General features: G+C 36.2%; 1 protein-coding gene across 11 annotated transcripts in view; it reads left to right on the top strand.

Moving 5' to 3' along the window:
* The window catches only part of MIER1 (MIER1 transcriptional regulator), a 65,081-nt gene that overhangs the window by 35,865 nt on the left and 11,780 nt on the right, over positions 1-17,436 (top strand). For all 11 annotated transcript variants that reach the window (XM_035018318.1, XM_035018319.1, XM_035018320.1 and 8 more), the window contains 4 exons: positions 1,764-1,836; positions 14,054-14,205; positions 15,154-15,235; positions 16,354-16,448. In XM_035018318.1, the coding sequence (XP_034874209.1) occupies positions 1,764-1,836; positions 14,054-14,205; positions 15,154-15,235; positions 16,354-16,448 (402 nt within the window). The remainder of the gene's footprint in view (positions 1-1,763; positions 1,837-14,053; positions 14,206-15,153; positions 15,236-16,353; positions 16,449-17,436) is intronic.

Genomic DNA, 17,436 nt, shown 5'->3' with positions numbered 1-17,436 from the left:
ATCTAAAGATTATATATTGACATAAGTTTTTAATTATAAAATTGTATAAGTGTACAACTTAGTTATACAGTTAAGTAAGTAGAAGAATTAATTTTTAAGCTGTTGTGAAGCAGATGAATGTACTAGAAAAATGTGTCAAATGTCATGTAGAATTTATTAGAACAAATCCTTTATTTAGAAGAAATGATATCATTCTTATTGAGATAGCTCACTTGAATTTTTTGTGTTTTTTGCTGTTCTTTTCCTTGGTCTGATTTTTTTTTTTTTTAAAGATTTTATTTATTCATTTGAGACACAGAGAGAGCATGAGCAGGGGGAGAAGCATGCTCCCTGCTGAGTCAGGAGATTTTTAAACATAGGAAACAAACTGAGGGTTGCTGGAGGGGAGGGGGGTAGGGGGATGGGGTAACTAGGTGATGAACATTAAGGAGGGCACGTAATGTAATGAGCATGTTATATGCAGCTGATGAATCACTGACCTCTACCTCTGAAACCAGTAATACATTATGTTAATTGAATTTAAATTTTAAAAAATATGTATAGACAAAAAATAAAAGAGAGACATCTCTCAGTATGTTAGAATGGTAAAGGAAGGTGTGGGTTAGAATGGAAAGGGAAGGTTAGCCCAGTGCAGTGTGTGTTAATTAATTTGAGTGAATGATGAATGAATGATGGGGCTGAAGACTGAAAACAAGGATCACAGAGTTATCCACTATTTATGCCCATTTGGGCAAGCGTTCTTTACTCCAGTTTTTTTCTGATTCCTATACCGTGCAGAAAGTAGGAAAAAAGCTAAAAACCTTAGAAGTTATCAAACTGTCACTTTCTACCATATATTCGAATTTATATATCTTTTCTCTTAAGCTGTTCTCATAAACTTTCTCTTCAACTTAAATTATTTTTGTGTCTGAAGTATACAAGAGAATATTTGAGTAAGTGTTGAATTATTTTTAATGAAGGAACAGAAGCTCAGAGGAGGGAGAACATGGGGGACTATTCCCTTCCCAGGAAAATTATGTAATAAAACAGGCCATAGTAAATCCAGACTATTTGTTTCAGTATGATTTTGTTGTAGTAAAATTTGTCAAGATTTTTTAAAAGTTTTGACTATGAAAATCAGGCACTAACCTGCTTATCCATTTGGTTTGGAGTTCATCCATTTCGCCTCTACTGAGCTTTATACAAACCCTTTTTGTTACTTTCATTACCTCAAATTTGTGGTTCTAGACTGAAGTGTATGTTGGAATCACCCAACAGCTTGTTGAAACACTACTTGCTGAGTCCTATCCCCAGAGTTTCTGGTTCAGTAGGTCTCAGGTAGAACCTGAGCATGTATATTTCTAACAATTTCCCAGATGACTCTGATGATGCTGACCCATTGTCCATAGTTTAGACTATAAATACCTTAAAGTACCCGAATTTGATTTTCTGTTCTTCAGGGTGTTTGCAGTTATCTTATTAATTGAATTATAAGAATTCATTTTTATTGCTTTTTCTCCATATTTTGAAGTTAAGTTTGTATTCATTGTTATATTGCATTATACCCCATTTTATTACTAATGTTTTCATCCAATCATATCCAAGCTCTTATCTATTATTAACTCATTCATCCTCACAATACTCCTCTGAGGTAGTTAATTGGTTGTGTCTTTTATGACAGAGAAACCATGAACAAGTTTACCCAGGAAGATGGTAAAGCTAGAAAATGGATATAAAATCTGTGTTACTAGATCTTACTAATGTGTCATGTTATTTTTAAATAGGAGATTATGGTGGGCTCCATGTTTCAAGCAGAGATTCCAGTTGGCATTTGTAGATACAAAGAAAATGAAAAAGGTGGGTTATTAATAAAGTTATACAGCGTGCATTCATGCTTTTGAAGTGATAAAGCTGTTACTTTATAATGGAATAAGATCATGACAATTTGTTACCCCACTGATAGATGAGAGAGGACTCTTCATTATTTCTGTAAGAAGAAATATGTTTACTGTTTTTTCAGTTTGTCCATAGAAATCTAGCAAGAAAAAAATGAATACCTTTTTGATACTGAGTGACATAAAACATCCCAGCTTTTTATTTCTTTTTTTTCATATTTTAAATATACCCTTTTATAACCTGTATAATTTAAATTTAAAAGGTTATTTTATGTCAACGGAAGCTGTTAGGTTTAAAAAAACTCAAGTAAACAATGATATAAAAAGCTTACTGTAAGTGTTGAAACTTAATATTACTGAAATTGAGTACTTTGATATTTGTTTATTTGTAAAATTTGGGAAACAACTTCTATACTTATATTTTACATAATTTTGCCATCATTTTATCTAAAATTGTAAGGTAAGTCATAAATACTTAAACTTCCAGTAACATAAAATACTTGAGGGCTTAGGTCTGTTTCAGATTATTCCCTTTGGGTGAGTTCCAGAAAGAATGTTCTGTGTGTGTTTTTAATGAGTTAATGTGTAGTATGAGATCACTCAGTGCTAGAAATCTTTCTTCATTTCTTTTATTTCAGTTGTCTTCTTCACATTTCAGTTTACGTATGCAGAGCCTTTCAGAGTTGTAGAATTCTTTTGTTTCCCTTTTAGTATTCTCTCCAGAAACTTCCTTTATATATATTAAGTAAGTACTGGCTTTCAGGGAAGCAGTAAATAGAGGCAGTTAAGGGAACACCACAGGCCAGTAAATTCTAGTGATGCAAAAATGTTTTAACACACCAGTAATAACTTGTGTTCACTTTCAAGTTAATTCCTGCAATATGTAGGACACTAAAGGTAACAATATGGAGTGACTTTGTTATATAGTGAAATTCTCTGCATATGTTTTGTCATTATATTGTAATTGTGTGCAAAAATAAGTGAACCATTGTCATTTGTATTTATTTTGTAATTGAATTTTAAATATTATGCTTTGCTTATATGCTGTACAATGATTAGCACATGTTCACCATTGAGTTCTTTCTCCAACTAAAGAACCAAAAGTTAGACATTAGTTCTAATTTATGAAATTTTTTAAAAGTTTTGACTATGAAAAGTAATAGTGTCTATCTTAGAAAATTTTGTATTTTGTAGATGGGTAGGAAAATATCTTGGTGGCAGGTTAGTGTTAGAGCTAAAGGTAGTTTTACTTACCTCTTAATATGTTTTATTTTTATGTTTGTATTGTCAGATATCACTGTAAGTAAATAATCAAAATCTCTGATTTTCACTGTTTTAAATTTTGGTTTAATGCTTTTAGTTTTATTATAATTTTAGAAAGCAATTATACATAATATTTTTTTTTTCAGGAAAGGTATGATTTATGAAGCTTTCTCATTGTGTGAACTTAAGCATTTTAGATTGTGTGAGGATCAGACTAGATTTAGCAGGCTGATACTGCACTGGAGGGGCCACTGTGGTAGAGGGACTTTCCTCAGTTTTGTATTTCTAGGAATTCAGACTTTTGTCATATACCCAGAATTTGTCACCACTTAGGGTGGTGCACACAAACCAAACTCATGTGAAACTTATGTAAACTATACCGTTGGAAAACAACTGTTAAAGGGATACTGATGATTAGTGCATTCTTTCCCTTACAGGATAAAGTTTGCAAGATATTTTTCATTCGTTTGGTGAGCACACATTCAAAAGGGATAGCATTTGGTTTGAGTGATTTTGATAAAAATGCCACAAAACTAATACACTTTGTACCTTCACTGTAGGAATTATTTGACACAAATGGATTAGAATTTTTTCATTGATACAAGGAAACCCTATTACTGAGTATCCTGGAAAGACATTGATAAATTTTTTTCCCTCTGATACCTGATTTCTTTTTTACTAGACTCCATGCAGCTTATATATTCCTCATCAGTTATCACTTCTATTTCAAACAATTATATAAACAAGATTTGTTACAGTTGTGTTTGAGTCCTTTTCCTTTGAACTTTATTACACAATCTCAACTACACAATTAACATTTTCATAAATTTATGTAAATTAGCACTTAGCACAGTATATTATAATCATTTCTTTATTCATTTTTGTATCCTTAATGCCTAGTATGATTCTGTTACATAGGTACTCAGTAAACATTGGGTGGCTGAGTTATTAGGTAGGTGCAGAATAATGTTAACAGAACTGATGGAGTCATTAAACTTTGATCAGTACATAGGCATTTGGCCTTGGACATGTTTACTTAACTTCTTTTTCTCCTCATCTATAAAATAGCTATAAAAGAGCATTTATTTACAGAGCCTGTCATGAGGATTTACATGTTAATATTTTTAGGTGTAGCTTTAACAACATAGTGTCTGGCACATAGTAAGTGCTCAGTGAGTGGCCTTAATGTTCAATGGATGATTAATCTTATCCATTATTTAGGTTTTATTATTATTCAGATTTTCAGAAAGCACCAGTTTATGCTGTTTTACTTACAAATGGCAAAAATCCAGTTCAGTTAGCTTCAGCAAAAAAGAATCTACCTATTGCTTAACTGGAAGGTTCTGGGTGGCTTCAGATGTAACTGGATTTGGGGGTTATTATATCAGCTGTCCCTCCTCCCCTTTCTGACCTCTTTCCTTTATTGCCAGACAAGCTAAGATGGCTACTGGGAGCTCCTGGCTTACACTTTACACTGTCCTTGTAGCTAGAGAACCAACAAAAATGAGAACTTCGGCATCCACCTTTGCTCCAGCAAAAGTCCTAGAGAGAACCTCTATTGACTCAGCTTGAGTCATACTCAGCCAGAAGTAATTACCGTGACCAGAGAGAAGAGTGAATGTTCTGGCTTGCCTTGGCTCATTTATCTGTTCTTGGGGCTCCAGGGTGTGAGCCCCACTCAGAACAGATGGAAAGGATTTAATTCCCAGAGAAAGTGTTGAGTAGATGAAAAGCATGATTTTTCAGTTCCGTGTGTGAACTGAACACTGCAGCTTTTGTGATAAGACTGAATTTAATGCTGATAAACATCCTAGATCGAAAAGAGGGCCCCCCCCCCCCCCCCCCCCCTAAGATCTGCCCCCAAAGTGTCAGTACTGCTGAAGTTGAGAACCCTGGACTAGATTGATTGAGAATTAGTTGGGCTACCTATAGGGATGAAGGTCAAGAGAAAGGAGCTAAGGTATTTCCTGGTCGAATTTTCATGCTTGCATGACGGAGTTTTAGAGTAAGGAAATGATGGCTAGGAATTAGGAAGCAGTGAATAGGAATAGCGAAGGACCATGTAAATTGTCGTTTCCTAAGGAACACTTGACAAATTACTGATTCTTAAGTTACTTACTGAAAATGTACACATGCGTTATCCTTAGTTGATGATGATAATGTTAAAAAGGCAGTTCATTTAGCTTATACGTAGGAAAAGCTCAGCAGGACAACTTAAAATGTAGGTCATTAATGATAATGTGACCTTTTAAGACCGTGGGAATTTTTGTTGTAAACCTCATTATTATACCATAGCTGATTACAGATCTGCATTTTCATCCTCATAATGTATTGATTAGATTGAATTTTTACTTAGGCATTAAAAATAGAATAACACTTTTTTTTTTTTTTTTTTACTAAAACTGAAAATTAACAAATACAAAGTTATTCATTGGGAATTAAATTCCCAGATTGCAGAAGTTTGTGGTTTTTTGGTGGTGGTTTCTCAGCTTTCTATATAGTACCCCCCAACCACACACACCTAGTGAACTTTGTTGAATTATTTTGACAACCCATTTTGTTTGACAAGCTTCATATGTTACTTAAAATGCCATAGTAAGCACTTCCCTAGCTAACTTGCGTGCTCCTGTCTTCTGAACTCTCACATATTTATAATCACGTAAATTGTGTCCACCATCATATATTTGTTTTTGCTTTTTAAAGATTCTAATATTTAGGCTTTGTAATTCATTTAGAAAGCAGTAGTTTCAGAGGATGTTACTAGATTTCAGTGATTATGATCTTTTGAAATCCATCATGTTCAAGTCATTTGATGTAATTATAATAAAGGGTATTTGTTTCTTTTTGTTGCTTTTATAGAGCTTTTCTCTTAATTAGATGTTCTTTCTCTTCTGTAGTTTAGTGTGTTTTACCGTAGTGGTGGTGTTCTGATATTCTGATTTCTTGGCATTTAGTTGTTCTACAACAGACACTTAATAAAAATCACTGTATTGCCTGTTTTATTTAGAGCACAGTCAAAAGTCATATTTTATTTAGAGTGAAACTTAAGTGGAAAATAATTTGGTCTCTTTCTGAAACCAGTAAAGGCAGTGTGGTTTATTCTCTGTGGAAATGCTAATTGTTCTCATCCATGGTTATTTTTCAGTATATTATAATTGTATAAAATGAGGTGTATGATTCTCAGGGTCAGCCTGTCTGGCTGTCTTGTCACAATTCTAGGGGTCTGGCTTGTCATTTGGCGCCATCTGCTGATGTTTGTGTACTCAGCTTAAATAGGATATCTGTATCCTGTGGCTATCTGAAACTTAAAGAATAATTCCAGAAATATCTTCCAGGTCATTTGTGCTTGTTTCATAAGTCCAATATAGGGATATTTAAGTGGGAGAACACTGAGGACTCAGGGACCCACCTTCCATGTTTCTTAGGGCTTCCTCGTAAGGACTTGTCCACCCTCTACCCATCAGTCTCAAGAACGTAAAAACTGTAGTCTCCCCCCTTGGGTGAAGAGAGGCTAAGCAGAGAACAAAAATCAGTAGTGTATACAGATTCACTTTATCATGGCAGTTCTGTTATTTTTACAATTTAGAGTTTGACGAGGATTGTACCAGCAGGTTAGAAAAGGGAGAGGTTTACTACGGAAGATTTTCTAGATTGTCCTTAACACTTTTTTTCTTTTTTTCTTTTATTATGTTAGTCACCATACAGTACCTCATTAGTTTTTGATGTAGTGTCGCATGATTCATTATTTTTGTATAACACCCACTGCTCCATGCAGTACGTGCCCTCCTTAATATACCCATCACCATGCTAACCCATCCCCCCACCCCCCTCCCCTCTAAAACGCTCAGTTTGTTTCTCAGAGTCCATAGTCTCTCATGGTTCGTCTCCCCCTCCGATTTCCCCCCTTCACTTTTCCCTTCCTTCTCCTAATGTCCTTCATTCTATTCCTTATGTTCCACAAATAAGTGAAACCATATGATAATTGACTTTCTTTGCTTGACTTATTTCACTTAGCATAATCTCCTCCAGTCCCATCCATGTTGATGTAAAAATTGGGTATTCATCCTTTCTGATGGCTGAGTAATATTCCATTGTATAAATGGACCACATCTAAACCATTCGTCTGTTGAAGGGCATCTTTGGTCTTTCCACAGTTTGGCTATTGTGGACATTGCTGCTATGAACATTAAAGTGCATATGGCCCTTCTTGTCACTACATCTATGCCTTTGGGGTAAATACCCAGTAGAGCAATTGCTGGGTCATATGGTAGCTCTATTTTTAATTTTTTGAGGGACCTCCACACTGTTTTCCAAAGTCGCTGTACCAACTTGCATTCCCACCAACAGTGTGAGGGGGTTCCCCTTTCTCCACAACCTCTCCAACATTCGTTGTTTATTGCCTTGTTAATTTTTGCTATTCTTACTGGTGTAAGGTGGTATCTCAGTGTGGTTTTGATTTGAATTTCCCTGATGGCTAATGATAATGAACATTTTTTCATGTGTCTGTTAGCCATTTGTATGTCTTATTTTGAGAAGTGTCTGTTCATGTCTTCTGCCCATTTTTTTACTTGATTGTTTTTTGGCTGTTGAGTTTGAGAAGTTCTTTATAGATCTTGGATATCAGCCCTTTGTAGTGTCATTTGCAAATATCTTCTCCCATTCTGTGGGTCGCCTCTTTGTTTTGTTGACTGTTTCCTTTGCTGTGCAGAAGCTTTTTATCTTGATGAAGTCCCAAAAGTTCATTTTTGCTTTTGTTCCACTTGCCTTTGGAGATGTACCTTGAAAGAAGTTGCTGTGGCTGATGTCAAAGAGGTTACTGCCTATGTTCTCTAGGATTTTGATGGATTCCTGTCTCACATTGAGGTCTTTATCCATTTTGAGTTTATATTTATGTATGGTGTTAGAGAATGGTCAAGTTTCATTCTTCTGTATATAGCTGTCCAGTTTTCCCAGCACCATTTATTGAAGAGACTATCTTTTTTCCATTGCATATTTTTTCCTGCTTTGTCGAAGATTATTTGATCATAGCGTTGAGGGTCCATATCTGGGCTCTCTATTCTGTTCCATTGGTCTGTATGTCTGTTTTTGTGCCAGTAATCATGCTGTCTTGGTGATCATGGCTTTGTAATATAGCTTGAAATCAGGCAGTGTGATGCCCCCAGCTTTGTTTTTCTTTTTCAACATCTCCTTGGCGATTCGGGGTCTTTTCTGATTCCATACAAATTTTAGGATTGTTTGTTCCAGCACTTTGAAAAATGTCATTGGAATTTTGATCAGGATGGCATTGAAGGTATAGATCGCTCTGGGCAGCATAGACATTTTAACAATGTTTATTCTTCCGATCCATGAGCATGGAATGTTTTTTCCATCTTTTTGTGTCTTCAGTTTCTTTCATGAGTGTTCTGTAGTTCCTAGAGTATAGATCCTTTACCTCTTTGGTTAGGTTTATTCTGAGGTATCTTAAGGTTTTTGGTGCTATTGTAAATTGAATCAATTCTCTAATTTCTCTTTCTACAATTGCATTGTTAGTGTATAAGAAAGCAACTGATTTCTGTGCATTGATTTTGTATCCTGCCACATTACTGAATTGCTGTATGAGTTCTAGTAATTTGGGGGTGGAGTCTTGGATTTCCCACATAACGTATCATGTCATCTGCGAAGAGAGAGAGTTTAACTTCTTCTTTGCCAGTTTGAATACCTTTTATTTCTTTTTGTTGTCTGATTGCTGTTGCTAGGGCTTCTAGTATTATGTTGAACAATAGTGGCGAGAGTGGGCATCCTTGTTGTGTTCCTGATCTTAAGGGAAAGGCTCTCAGCTTTTCCCCATTGAGGATGATATTCGCTGTGGGTTTTTCATAGATGGATTTTATGAACTTGAGGAATGTTCCCTCTATCCCTATACTCTGAAGAGTTTTAATCAGGAAAGGATGCTATATTTTGTCACATGCTTTTTCTGCATCAATTGAGAGGACCATATGGTTCTTCTCTCCTTTTATTAATGTGTTCTATCACATTGATTTGCAAATGTTGAACCACCCTTGCATCCAGGGATAAATCCCACTTGGTTGTGGTAGATGATCCTTTTAATGTATTGTTGGATCCTGTTAGCTAGGATTTTGTTGAGAATTTTGGAATCCATACTAATCAGGGATATTGGTCTGAAATTCTCCAATTTGATGGGGTCTTTGCCAACTTTGGGGATTAAGGTAATGCTGGCCTCATAGAATGAGTCTGGAAGCTTTCCTTGTGTTTATTTTTTTGAAACAGCTTCAGGAGAATAGCATTATTTCTTCTTTGAATGTTTGGTAGAATCCCCCAGGGAATCCATCAGGCCCTGGACTCTTGTTTTTTGGGAGGTTTTTAATCACTGCTTCAATCTTGTTACTGGTTATTGGCCTATTCAGGTTGTCAATTTCTTCCTATTTCAGTCTTGGTAGTTTATAGGTTTCCAGGAAGGCATCCATTTCTTCCAGGTTGCTTAATTTATTGGCATATAGTTGTTGATAATAATTTCTAATAATTGTTTCTATTTCTTTGGTGTTAGTTGTCATCTCTCCCCTTTCATTCATAATTTTAATAATTTGGGTCCTTTCTCTTTTCTTTTGGATAAGTCTGGCCAGTGGCCAATCAATAGATCTATTAATTCCTTCAAAGAACCAGCTTCTAGTTTTGTTGATATGATCTACTGTGTTTCTGGTTTCTAATTCATTGATCTCTGCTCTGACCTTAATTATTTCTCTTCTAATGTCTGGCTTAGGCATTGTTTGTTGCTTTTTCTCCAGTTCTTTAAGGTGTAAAGTTAGTTGGTAAAGTCAGGATTTTTCTGTTTTTTTGAGTGAGGCTTGGCTGGCTATGTATTTCCCCCTTAGGACCGCCTTTGCAGTATCCCATAGGTTTTGGATCGATGTGCTTTTGTTCTCATTAGTTTCCATGAATTGTTTTAAGTTCTTCGTTGATTTCCTGGTTGACCCAAAAATTGTTGAGCAGAGTGGTCTTTAGCTTCCAAGTGTTGAATTTCTTCCAAATTTTTTCTTGTGACTGAGTTCCAGCTTTAAAGCATTATGGTCTGAGAATATGCAGGAAATAATCTCAATCTTTTGGTAACAGTTGAGACCTGATTTGTGACCCATTATGTGGTCTGTTCTGCACAAAGTTCCATGTGCGCTCGAGAAGAATGACTATTCTGTTGTTTTAGGGTGGAATGTTCTGTATATATCTATGAGGTCCATCTGGTCCAGTGTGTCATTCAAAGCTCTTGTTTCTTTGTTGTTGTTCTGCTTAGATGATCTGTCTATTGCTGAAAGTGGAGTATTGAGGTCTCCTACAATTAACGTATTATTATCAATATGACTCTTGATTTTGTTTAACAGTTGGCTTATGTAGTTGGCTGCTCCCATGTTGGAGACGTCCCAGCCCTGTGCCATTTTATGGGAGTATTTAGGCCATTCACGTTGAGAGTGATTATTGAAAGAATGAATTTGTTGCGTGCCTGGGTGGCTCAGTCGTTAAGCGTCTGCCTTCAGCTCAGGTCATGATCCCAGGGTCCTGGGATTGAGCCCCACATCGGGCTCCCTGCTCAGCGGGAAGCCTGCTTCTCCCTCTCCCACTCCCCCTGCTTGTGTTCCCTCTCTCAGTGTGTCTGACTCTGTCAAATAAATAAAAAATCTTAAAAAAAAAAAAATGAATGAATTTATTTTCATGTTGCCTGTGAAGTCCTTGTTTCTGTAGATTGTCTCTGTAAATTTCTGTTCTATATCTCTCTTGGGGTCTTTCTCCTTTTATAGAATCCCCCCCCCCCCCTTAATATTTCTTGCAGGGCTGGCTTAGTGGTCACATATTCTTTCAGTTTCTGACGGTCTTGGAAGCTCGGCATCTCTCCATCCATTCTAAATCACAGCCTTGCTGGATAAAATGTTCTTGGCTGCATGTTCTTCTCATTTAGTACCCTGAATATGTCTTACCAGCCCTTTCTGGCTTGCCAGGTGTCTGTGGATAGGTCTGACGTTATTCTGATGTTCCTCCCTCTGCACGTAAGGAATCTCTTCCCCCTAACTGCCCTTAAGATGGTTTCCTTGGTTCTAAGGTTTGTGAGTTTTACTATTACATGCCGGGGCGTTGGTCTGTTTTCCTTGATCTTGGGAGGGGTCCTCTCTGCCTCTAGGACACAAATGTTTGTTTCATTCTCCAGATTAGGGAAGTTCTCAGCTACAATTTGCTTAAATATATCTTCTAGTTCTCTCTTCCACCTCCTCAGGGATCCCAATAATTCTGACATTGGAATGCTTCATGGTGTCACTTCTCTGATTCTGTTTTCATGGATTTTGAGCTGTTTCTCCCAAGCCTCCTCTTTTCCCTTCTTGTCTATCAATTGGTCTTCTAGATCACTCATTTGTTCTTCTGCCTTGTTTATCCTAACTGTTAAGAGTATCTAGATTAGATTGCATTTTTAATTTCTGCCAGTTCAGCTTTCATTTCTGCCCTTAGAGACTCTGTGTTGCTATTAATCAATTTCTCCATTCTAGCTGTTGTCTTCATAACTGTTACCCTGAAGTCCATTTCCTACATCTTGGTTATATCTGTAACCATTTGTAAATCTGTGGCAGAAGTCACAGTCTCTGAGTCTTTCCTATTTTGGGGGTTCCTCCTCCTAGTCATTCTGTTGAGGGGTGGTTGAGGCAATGTACAGAGTCCAGATTATTGACCACAACCCAAGCAAGATGCACCTGTCTTATAGGGACCTTAGGGTTGTTGGCCTCTTGTTCTCCCAGCCTGTCTTCTGGGGGAGGGGCCTGCTGCGCTGTTACTCAGGCAACCCTGTTTGGGCGGAGTTGCCCTGCCCCACTGTGGAGGGGGATGGGCTCAGTGAAAACTCATTTTGGGGGGCTTTTGTTCTCTGGTGGCTTTCCTTGGTGGCTTTACGCGTCTCTTCTGAGAGAGCAGAAGAAACCATTTCCGTCTGCCTCAGAATGGAGAGATCACAGCCTGTTCTTCAGTGGGCTCTCCAGGCCACACTATCTCTGTTTCTGTCTCTGCTGCTATAAACTGCAGCGTCCTGGGTTGTGCGCCCCTCCGCAGCGCTCCCAGTCCTCGCCTCCAGGTCGGGGCACGTCTCTGCCTTTTGTGCTTCTAAAACCACCAGCTGCCCCCAGTTCGCTTGCATGGCCTGTCGCTCTAGCTCCAGGTTTCAGTCCGGGGGGGGGGGGGCTGCCCTAAAGTCCTTTCCCTGCCATTAGCGGTCTGCGAGTCTGTGCCCTATCCCCAGCACAGGAGGCTATCACTCACTGGTAGTGTAGAATCCCCACAGCTTCCTCCCCCTTCCGTTTATCTTCGGATATGTGCCCGGGGAATCATGGCTCCCCAATTCATACCTCGAAACCAACTGCCTGCGATATTCTGTTTGTAGAGATCCAGATATATCTTCTTACATCTCAGGCTGATTTTGTGGGTGTTCAGAGTGGCCTTGTGGGTATCCAGCTCAATTTAAGGGACAGGTTGGAATAGGGTCCCCTACTCCTCTGCCATCTTTTCCCCTGTCCTTGTACTTTAAAGAAGAGTATCTATTTTGGGGAACAGAAAGGTAGAAGGATATTTTAAAGTATATGTGTGTAGTTGGGGTGGAGTGTGAGACAAGATAATTTATATGAAAACACCTAATGTAGTGCCTGATACATTGGAGATGCTTAATTAGCTGCTAATTCCTTTTTTATAACATAAGGAACTTTGACACTATTAGTTATCCTCTATCTCTTAAATTCACAGTTTTTCTTCAGCTGGCTCCTTCCTGTTGGCATTTAAATCATTGTCTCCTGTGTTTAAAAACCCAACAAAACCAGAAACTTTCTTCAATTATACTTCCTCACTGGTTGCTACCGCCATCTCCTCCCTTATAACCAAACTTTTCAAGAATTCTCTCCTTTCTTTCTTCCCCTTCCATTTACTCTTCAGTCATCTCCAGTGTGGCCTGGGCTTCTGTCTCTGCACAAAAACAGCTCTTGAAACATTCCCCTCCTTGTTAGTAAAGCCAGCGTACCTATTTCAGTTTTCATACTGGCCATTTAACAGCATTTAACCAGTCTAGTACTCCTTGAAACCTTTTCCCCTAGCTGCAATGGTGCCACATTTCTGGTATTTTTTCTATCTTGTGACTATTCCTTAATATATTGTCTACATTTCCATCTTCCTGTCATTTGGAATTGCACAAGGCTTTCATCTTAGGCTTTCCTCCTTTCCTTTCACTTTTAAAATTGTGATGGCAGTGAGGCTTTAATCTTATTCTGATGGAAATTCTGATGAAAGCTAAATGCTTTTAAGAAAGGAAAGACTCTTGTTTTATGAACATACATTTTTAAGCTTCATAGAAAAATATATAAAAGTAAGAAAAATGATCCCAAATCTTACCACCAAGAAATAAACCATGTTGACATTTGGTGTGCATTCCTTTAGACCTCCTATTTCAAAAATTAATAATTATAGCTAACATCCATTGAACCTTAATATGTGCCAGAATTGTTTAAAGTGCTTTAAATCTTTACAACCCTGTATGATAGTGTTGTTATCCCAATTTTGCAGGTGAGGCAGAGAGCAGGGAAGTAACTTGCCCAAGGTCATACAGATGGTAAGGAGTGGTGGTACTTTTCAAATGAAGAGAGCTTGGACTTGGTTAAACTCAAGCTAAGTCATCTTAGCTTTGCTGTGAAAGAGCTATGAAATGGTATCTCTCTGTTCAGATTGCTTGAATCACTTAGGCTGTAAATATGGTCCAAGAACAAAGTTAGACAAATACTAGGACCACATTTTACCTCTTGATAATCAACATTTTGGCTCTTAAGTGTGAGTTATTTGTTCAGTGAGAGTGGTTTAACACAAACTTGAACAGTTTTTGGCATTTTTTTTAACATTATGTTTTACTAATTTAGTGTATGAAAATGATGATCAGCTCCTGTGGGACCCTGAGTACTTACCGGAAGATAAAGTGATTGTATTTCTTAAGGATGCATCTAGAAGAACAGGTGATGAGAAAGGTGTAGAAGCAATTCCTGAAGGATCTCACATAAAAGACAATGAACAGGTACATGAGTAAGAAGTAACTGTTTCATTATGGAATGAATAAGTCATGGGGAGGAAAGGTACAGCATAGGGAATATAGTCAGTGGTATTGTGATAGCCTTGTATGGTGACCCCTGTGGTGAGCATAGCATAACGTGTATAGTTGTCCAGTCACTGTGTTGTACACCTGGAGCTAATGTAGTACAGTTCTATACTATATAGTTCAGTTTTAAAAAAGAAATAAAAGTTTTCCCAAAATAGATTAACCATATATATTCTTATATATTTACATTTATAGATGTAAATGCTGTCACATTCTCTGTTATTATTCTAGCCACCAAAATTCCTATACTGTCATCACAGGGAATCTGAAAAAGCTTGCGTACACACTCGCTTCATTAGTATGATTTCAGATAAAATAAACAAAAATGGTGTCTCATTTTTGCCTGTATATCCTTCTTATTAGGATTTTTGAAGTTCCTTTGGATATCCCTAAGACCGTATAGATATCAACTAGGGAATACATACCTGGAATGAAGTTATCGGGGGTATAGTAGTAGACCAGTGCCTACTGTGAACCTAATAACAGCATTATCTTTTTTTTTTTTTAACCCTTTTTCATCAGTGCTTTTCGTTCTGATTTGTTTAAAATTAGAATAGGAACTGCAAAAAGCCAAAAAGAAGGGTTTTGTGATTTTTATAAAATAGTTTTTTTCATTTTTGTTTCGAGGTACTGTGGCTTCCAAGTTAGAGTATTTGCTTATCCTGTTTCCTAAGTATTTAGAAGCATTAATTATCAGGATTGAATTTGTTGTTCTTTAGTGTTCTCTGTGTTTCATTCACTAGAATTATTTGTCTTCCAGAAATGATGAAAAGAAATGATTCAGGAAAAGCTTTTACTTTTTTAAGAAATTGTAGCCTTGAACTTTTCATAGTCTGGGTCACATACTAATGGCTTTTATTTTTCTAGGCTTTATATGAGTTGGTTAAATGCAATTTTGACACAGAAGAAGCATTGAGAAGATTAAGATTTAATGTAAAAGCGGCTAGAGGTAAACGTAAATAATGCATTTTTGTTTTCATGACTTAGCAGAAAATAAGCTTAAGATCTTAAGTCTGCGTAGGTATATCCTAAGTTTAATAATAATACTGATCTTTCTGAAATCAGTAAATATTTGCTGAATAATAAATAACTTGTAACTTGTTAAATAACTTGTATATAACACAAGCATTATGGGAAATGGGATTAAGGCTGTTTGTTCTTTATGGGAAAATAAGGCAATTAAAATAAAAATACATGATGCTTTTCAATTTCAAGGCATTTTTATTAAATATTTTCTTATTTGATCTTGTTAATAATAGCCCTATGAACTCTGGAGTGTGACAGTTGTTACTTTCAAAAATGATGAGACTGAGGTCTCTGAAGTAACTTTGCTGGGGCAAACATAATTTATAAGCAATGAAGTCATAACTAAAATAAATCCAGTTTTTTGGTTTTTTTACTCTAAACTGGGTCCCACCTGCTTCACTAAGAACACTATTTATATAACATTACATAGCAAGCAAGATACTTACTCATTCAACAAAAATTGGAGGACCTGCTGAGTTCTGAGGACATAATTGTAAACGGAGTCCTGCCCTCATGGTGCTTAGAGGCTAGGTAGGGAAGCTGAAAAATAGTTACGAGTTCTTCCAAGGAGAATTAGAGGGTATACTTCAAATTTATTGCTGTAGGACTTAACCTAATTTGGGGAAAGAGTGAGCCTGTTAGGGAAAGTTTATAGAACAAAGTGATATTTTTGCTAGAATGTAAACAAATTAGGTGAAAAGGGGGTGGTGAGGCAGAAAATGATTCTAGACAAAGGGAACAGCATCACAAAATCTAAAGTGAGAAAGAACATAGTGAATTTAAGGAACTGAAAGGTGGCTAGTATAGTTAGATCATAAAGGAGAAAGTGGTCCAAGGTAAGGTTGAAGAATTAGGGAGCAAATCATCCAAAATTTTATTAAATATAGAATTTTTGTCACTTCATCCTTTGCAGCCATCAATAATAGAGCTCAGGAGTTAAATACTTCCCTTATTGTTATTAGAAACTTACATTTTTATTTATAACTGTTTATATGCAATATTTAGGGGAAAATTGCTTTAATAGTTTTCTCATTTTGTCAGAGGAATTATCTGTTTGGACAGAAGAAGAGTGTAGAAATTTTGAACAAGGGCTAAAGGCCTATGGAAAGGATTTTCATTTGATTCAGGCTAATAAAGTAAGTAATGATAATGTTTTCTCTTTTATAAAAAGATAATTAGCTAACCCAGATCATCTTATATCTTTATTACTTTCAAATGTTAATGGTTCTATAATGTTTTAATATATTGATTTTTAGGGAATTATAAACTTGCCAAGATTTTCTGGGATCTGTTTAGCAAGTGACTGTTTTCAGTGCATGGTATTAGGAGCCTTTAAGTTTGGACTGATTTGCAGATATGTTAATCAACTTCTGGGTGGGATGTGTGTATATAATGTAATTACTTAAGGCTTTTTTCCACAAACTTGTGACAGATTTTTTAAAGGACTGGTCTTTAACCTTAAAACTTCAAAATGTTTTTAACATGACATTATTTACAATTAAAATCTCTCTACATTTATTTGTCTAAAATCAGATACTTAATATTTAATTTGGCTTTAATTAAAATTTAATTTTCCAGAAGAATATCTCAATAAATCAGCTTTATTATACATTATAATTTTATAATTTGACAATTTTATTTAACATGATTCATTTATTCCATATTAATAATATCAATTTTACAGTGTCAGTGTATACCCAAAAGAACTTCATAATTACTTCCAGATTTATTTTTAGGTTTAATTCTCTTAAAACTAAAATCAGGTTAGATTTTTAATAGGAACTATACAATTATATAGAATAGAAAAATGTGTTGTTTCTGTGGGAAATTAGGATGTGCAAAATTAAAATCTCAGAGTTTAAATGGAGGAAATGAAGCAATTTCTAGGTTTATAAAAATATCACATTTTTGCAAAAAGAAATGACAAGGAGTGTGGTTTTACACTCCTTAAAGATAGCATCTGAGTTTTGAGTGATGGCTTGTCTAGGATGGTGTTCATTGAGTTCTAAATAGTCTGTCACCACATTCTTCTTTTTATACTTCTGGATGTGATTGGTGTCCACTTAATTTGTTTCAATATTTTATGTTCTGTAAATAGTTGCTTATAAATCCTGTGCATTTATT

The sequence above is a fragment of the Mirounga leonina genome, unplaced genomic scaffold, assembly GCF_011800145.1.
Source record: "Mirounga leonina isolate KUSES-001 unplaced genomic scaffold, KU_Mleo_1.0 Mir_173, whole genome shotgun sequence".
Lineage (NCBI taxonomy): Eukaryota > Metazoa > Chordata > Mammalia > Carnivora > Phocidae > Mirounga > Mirounga leonina.
The sequence above is the reverse complement of the archived record's forward strand: the minus strand, read 5'-3'. Positions and strand labels throughout refer to the sequence as shown.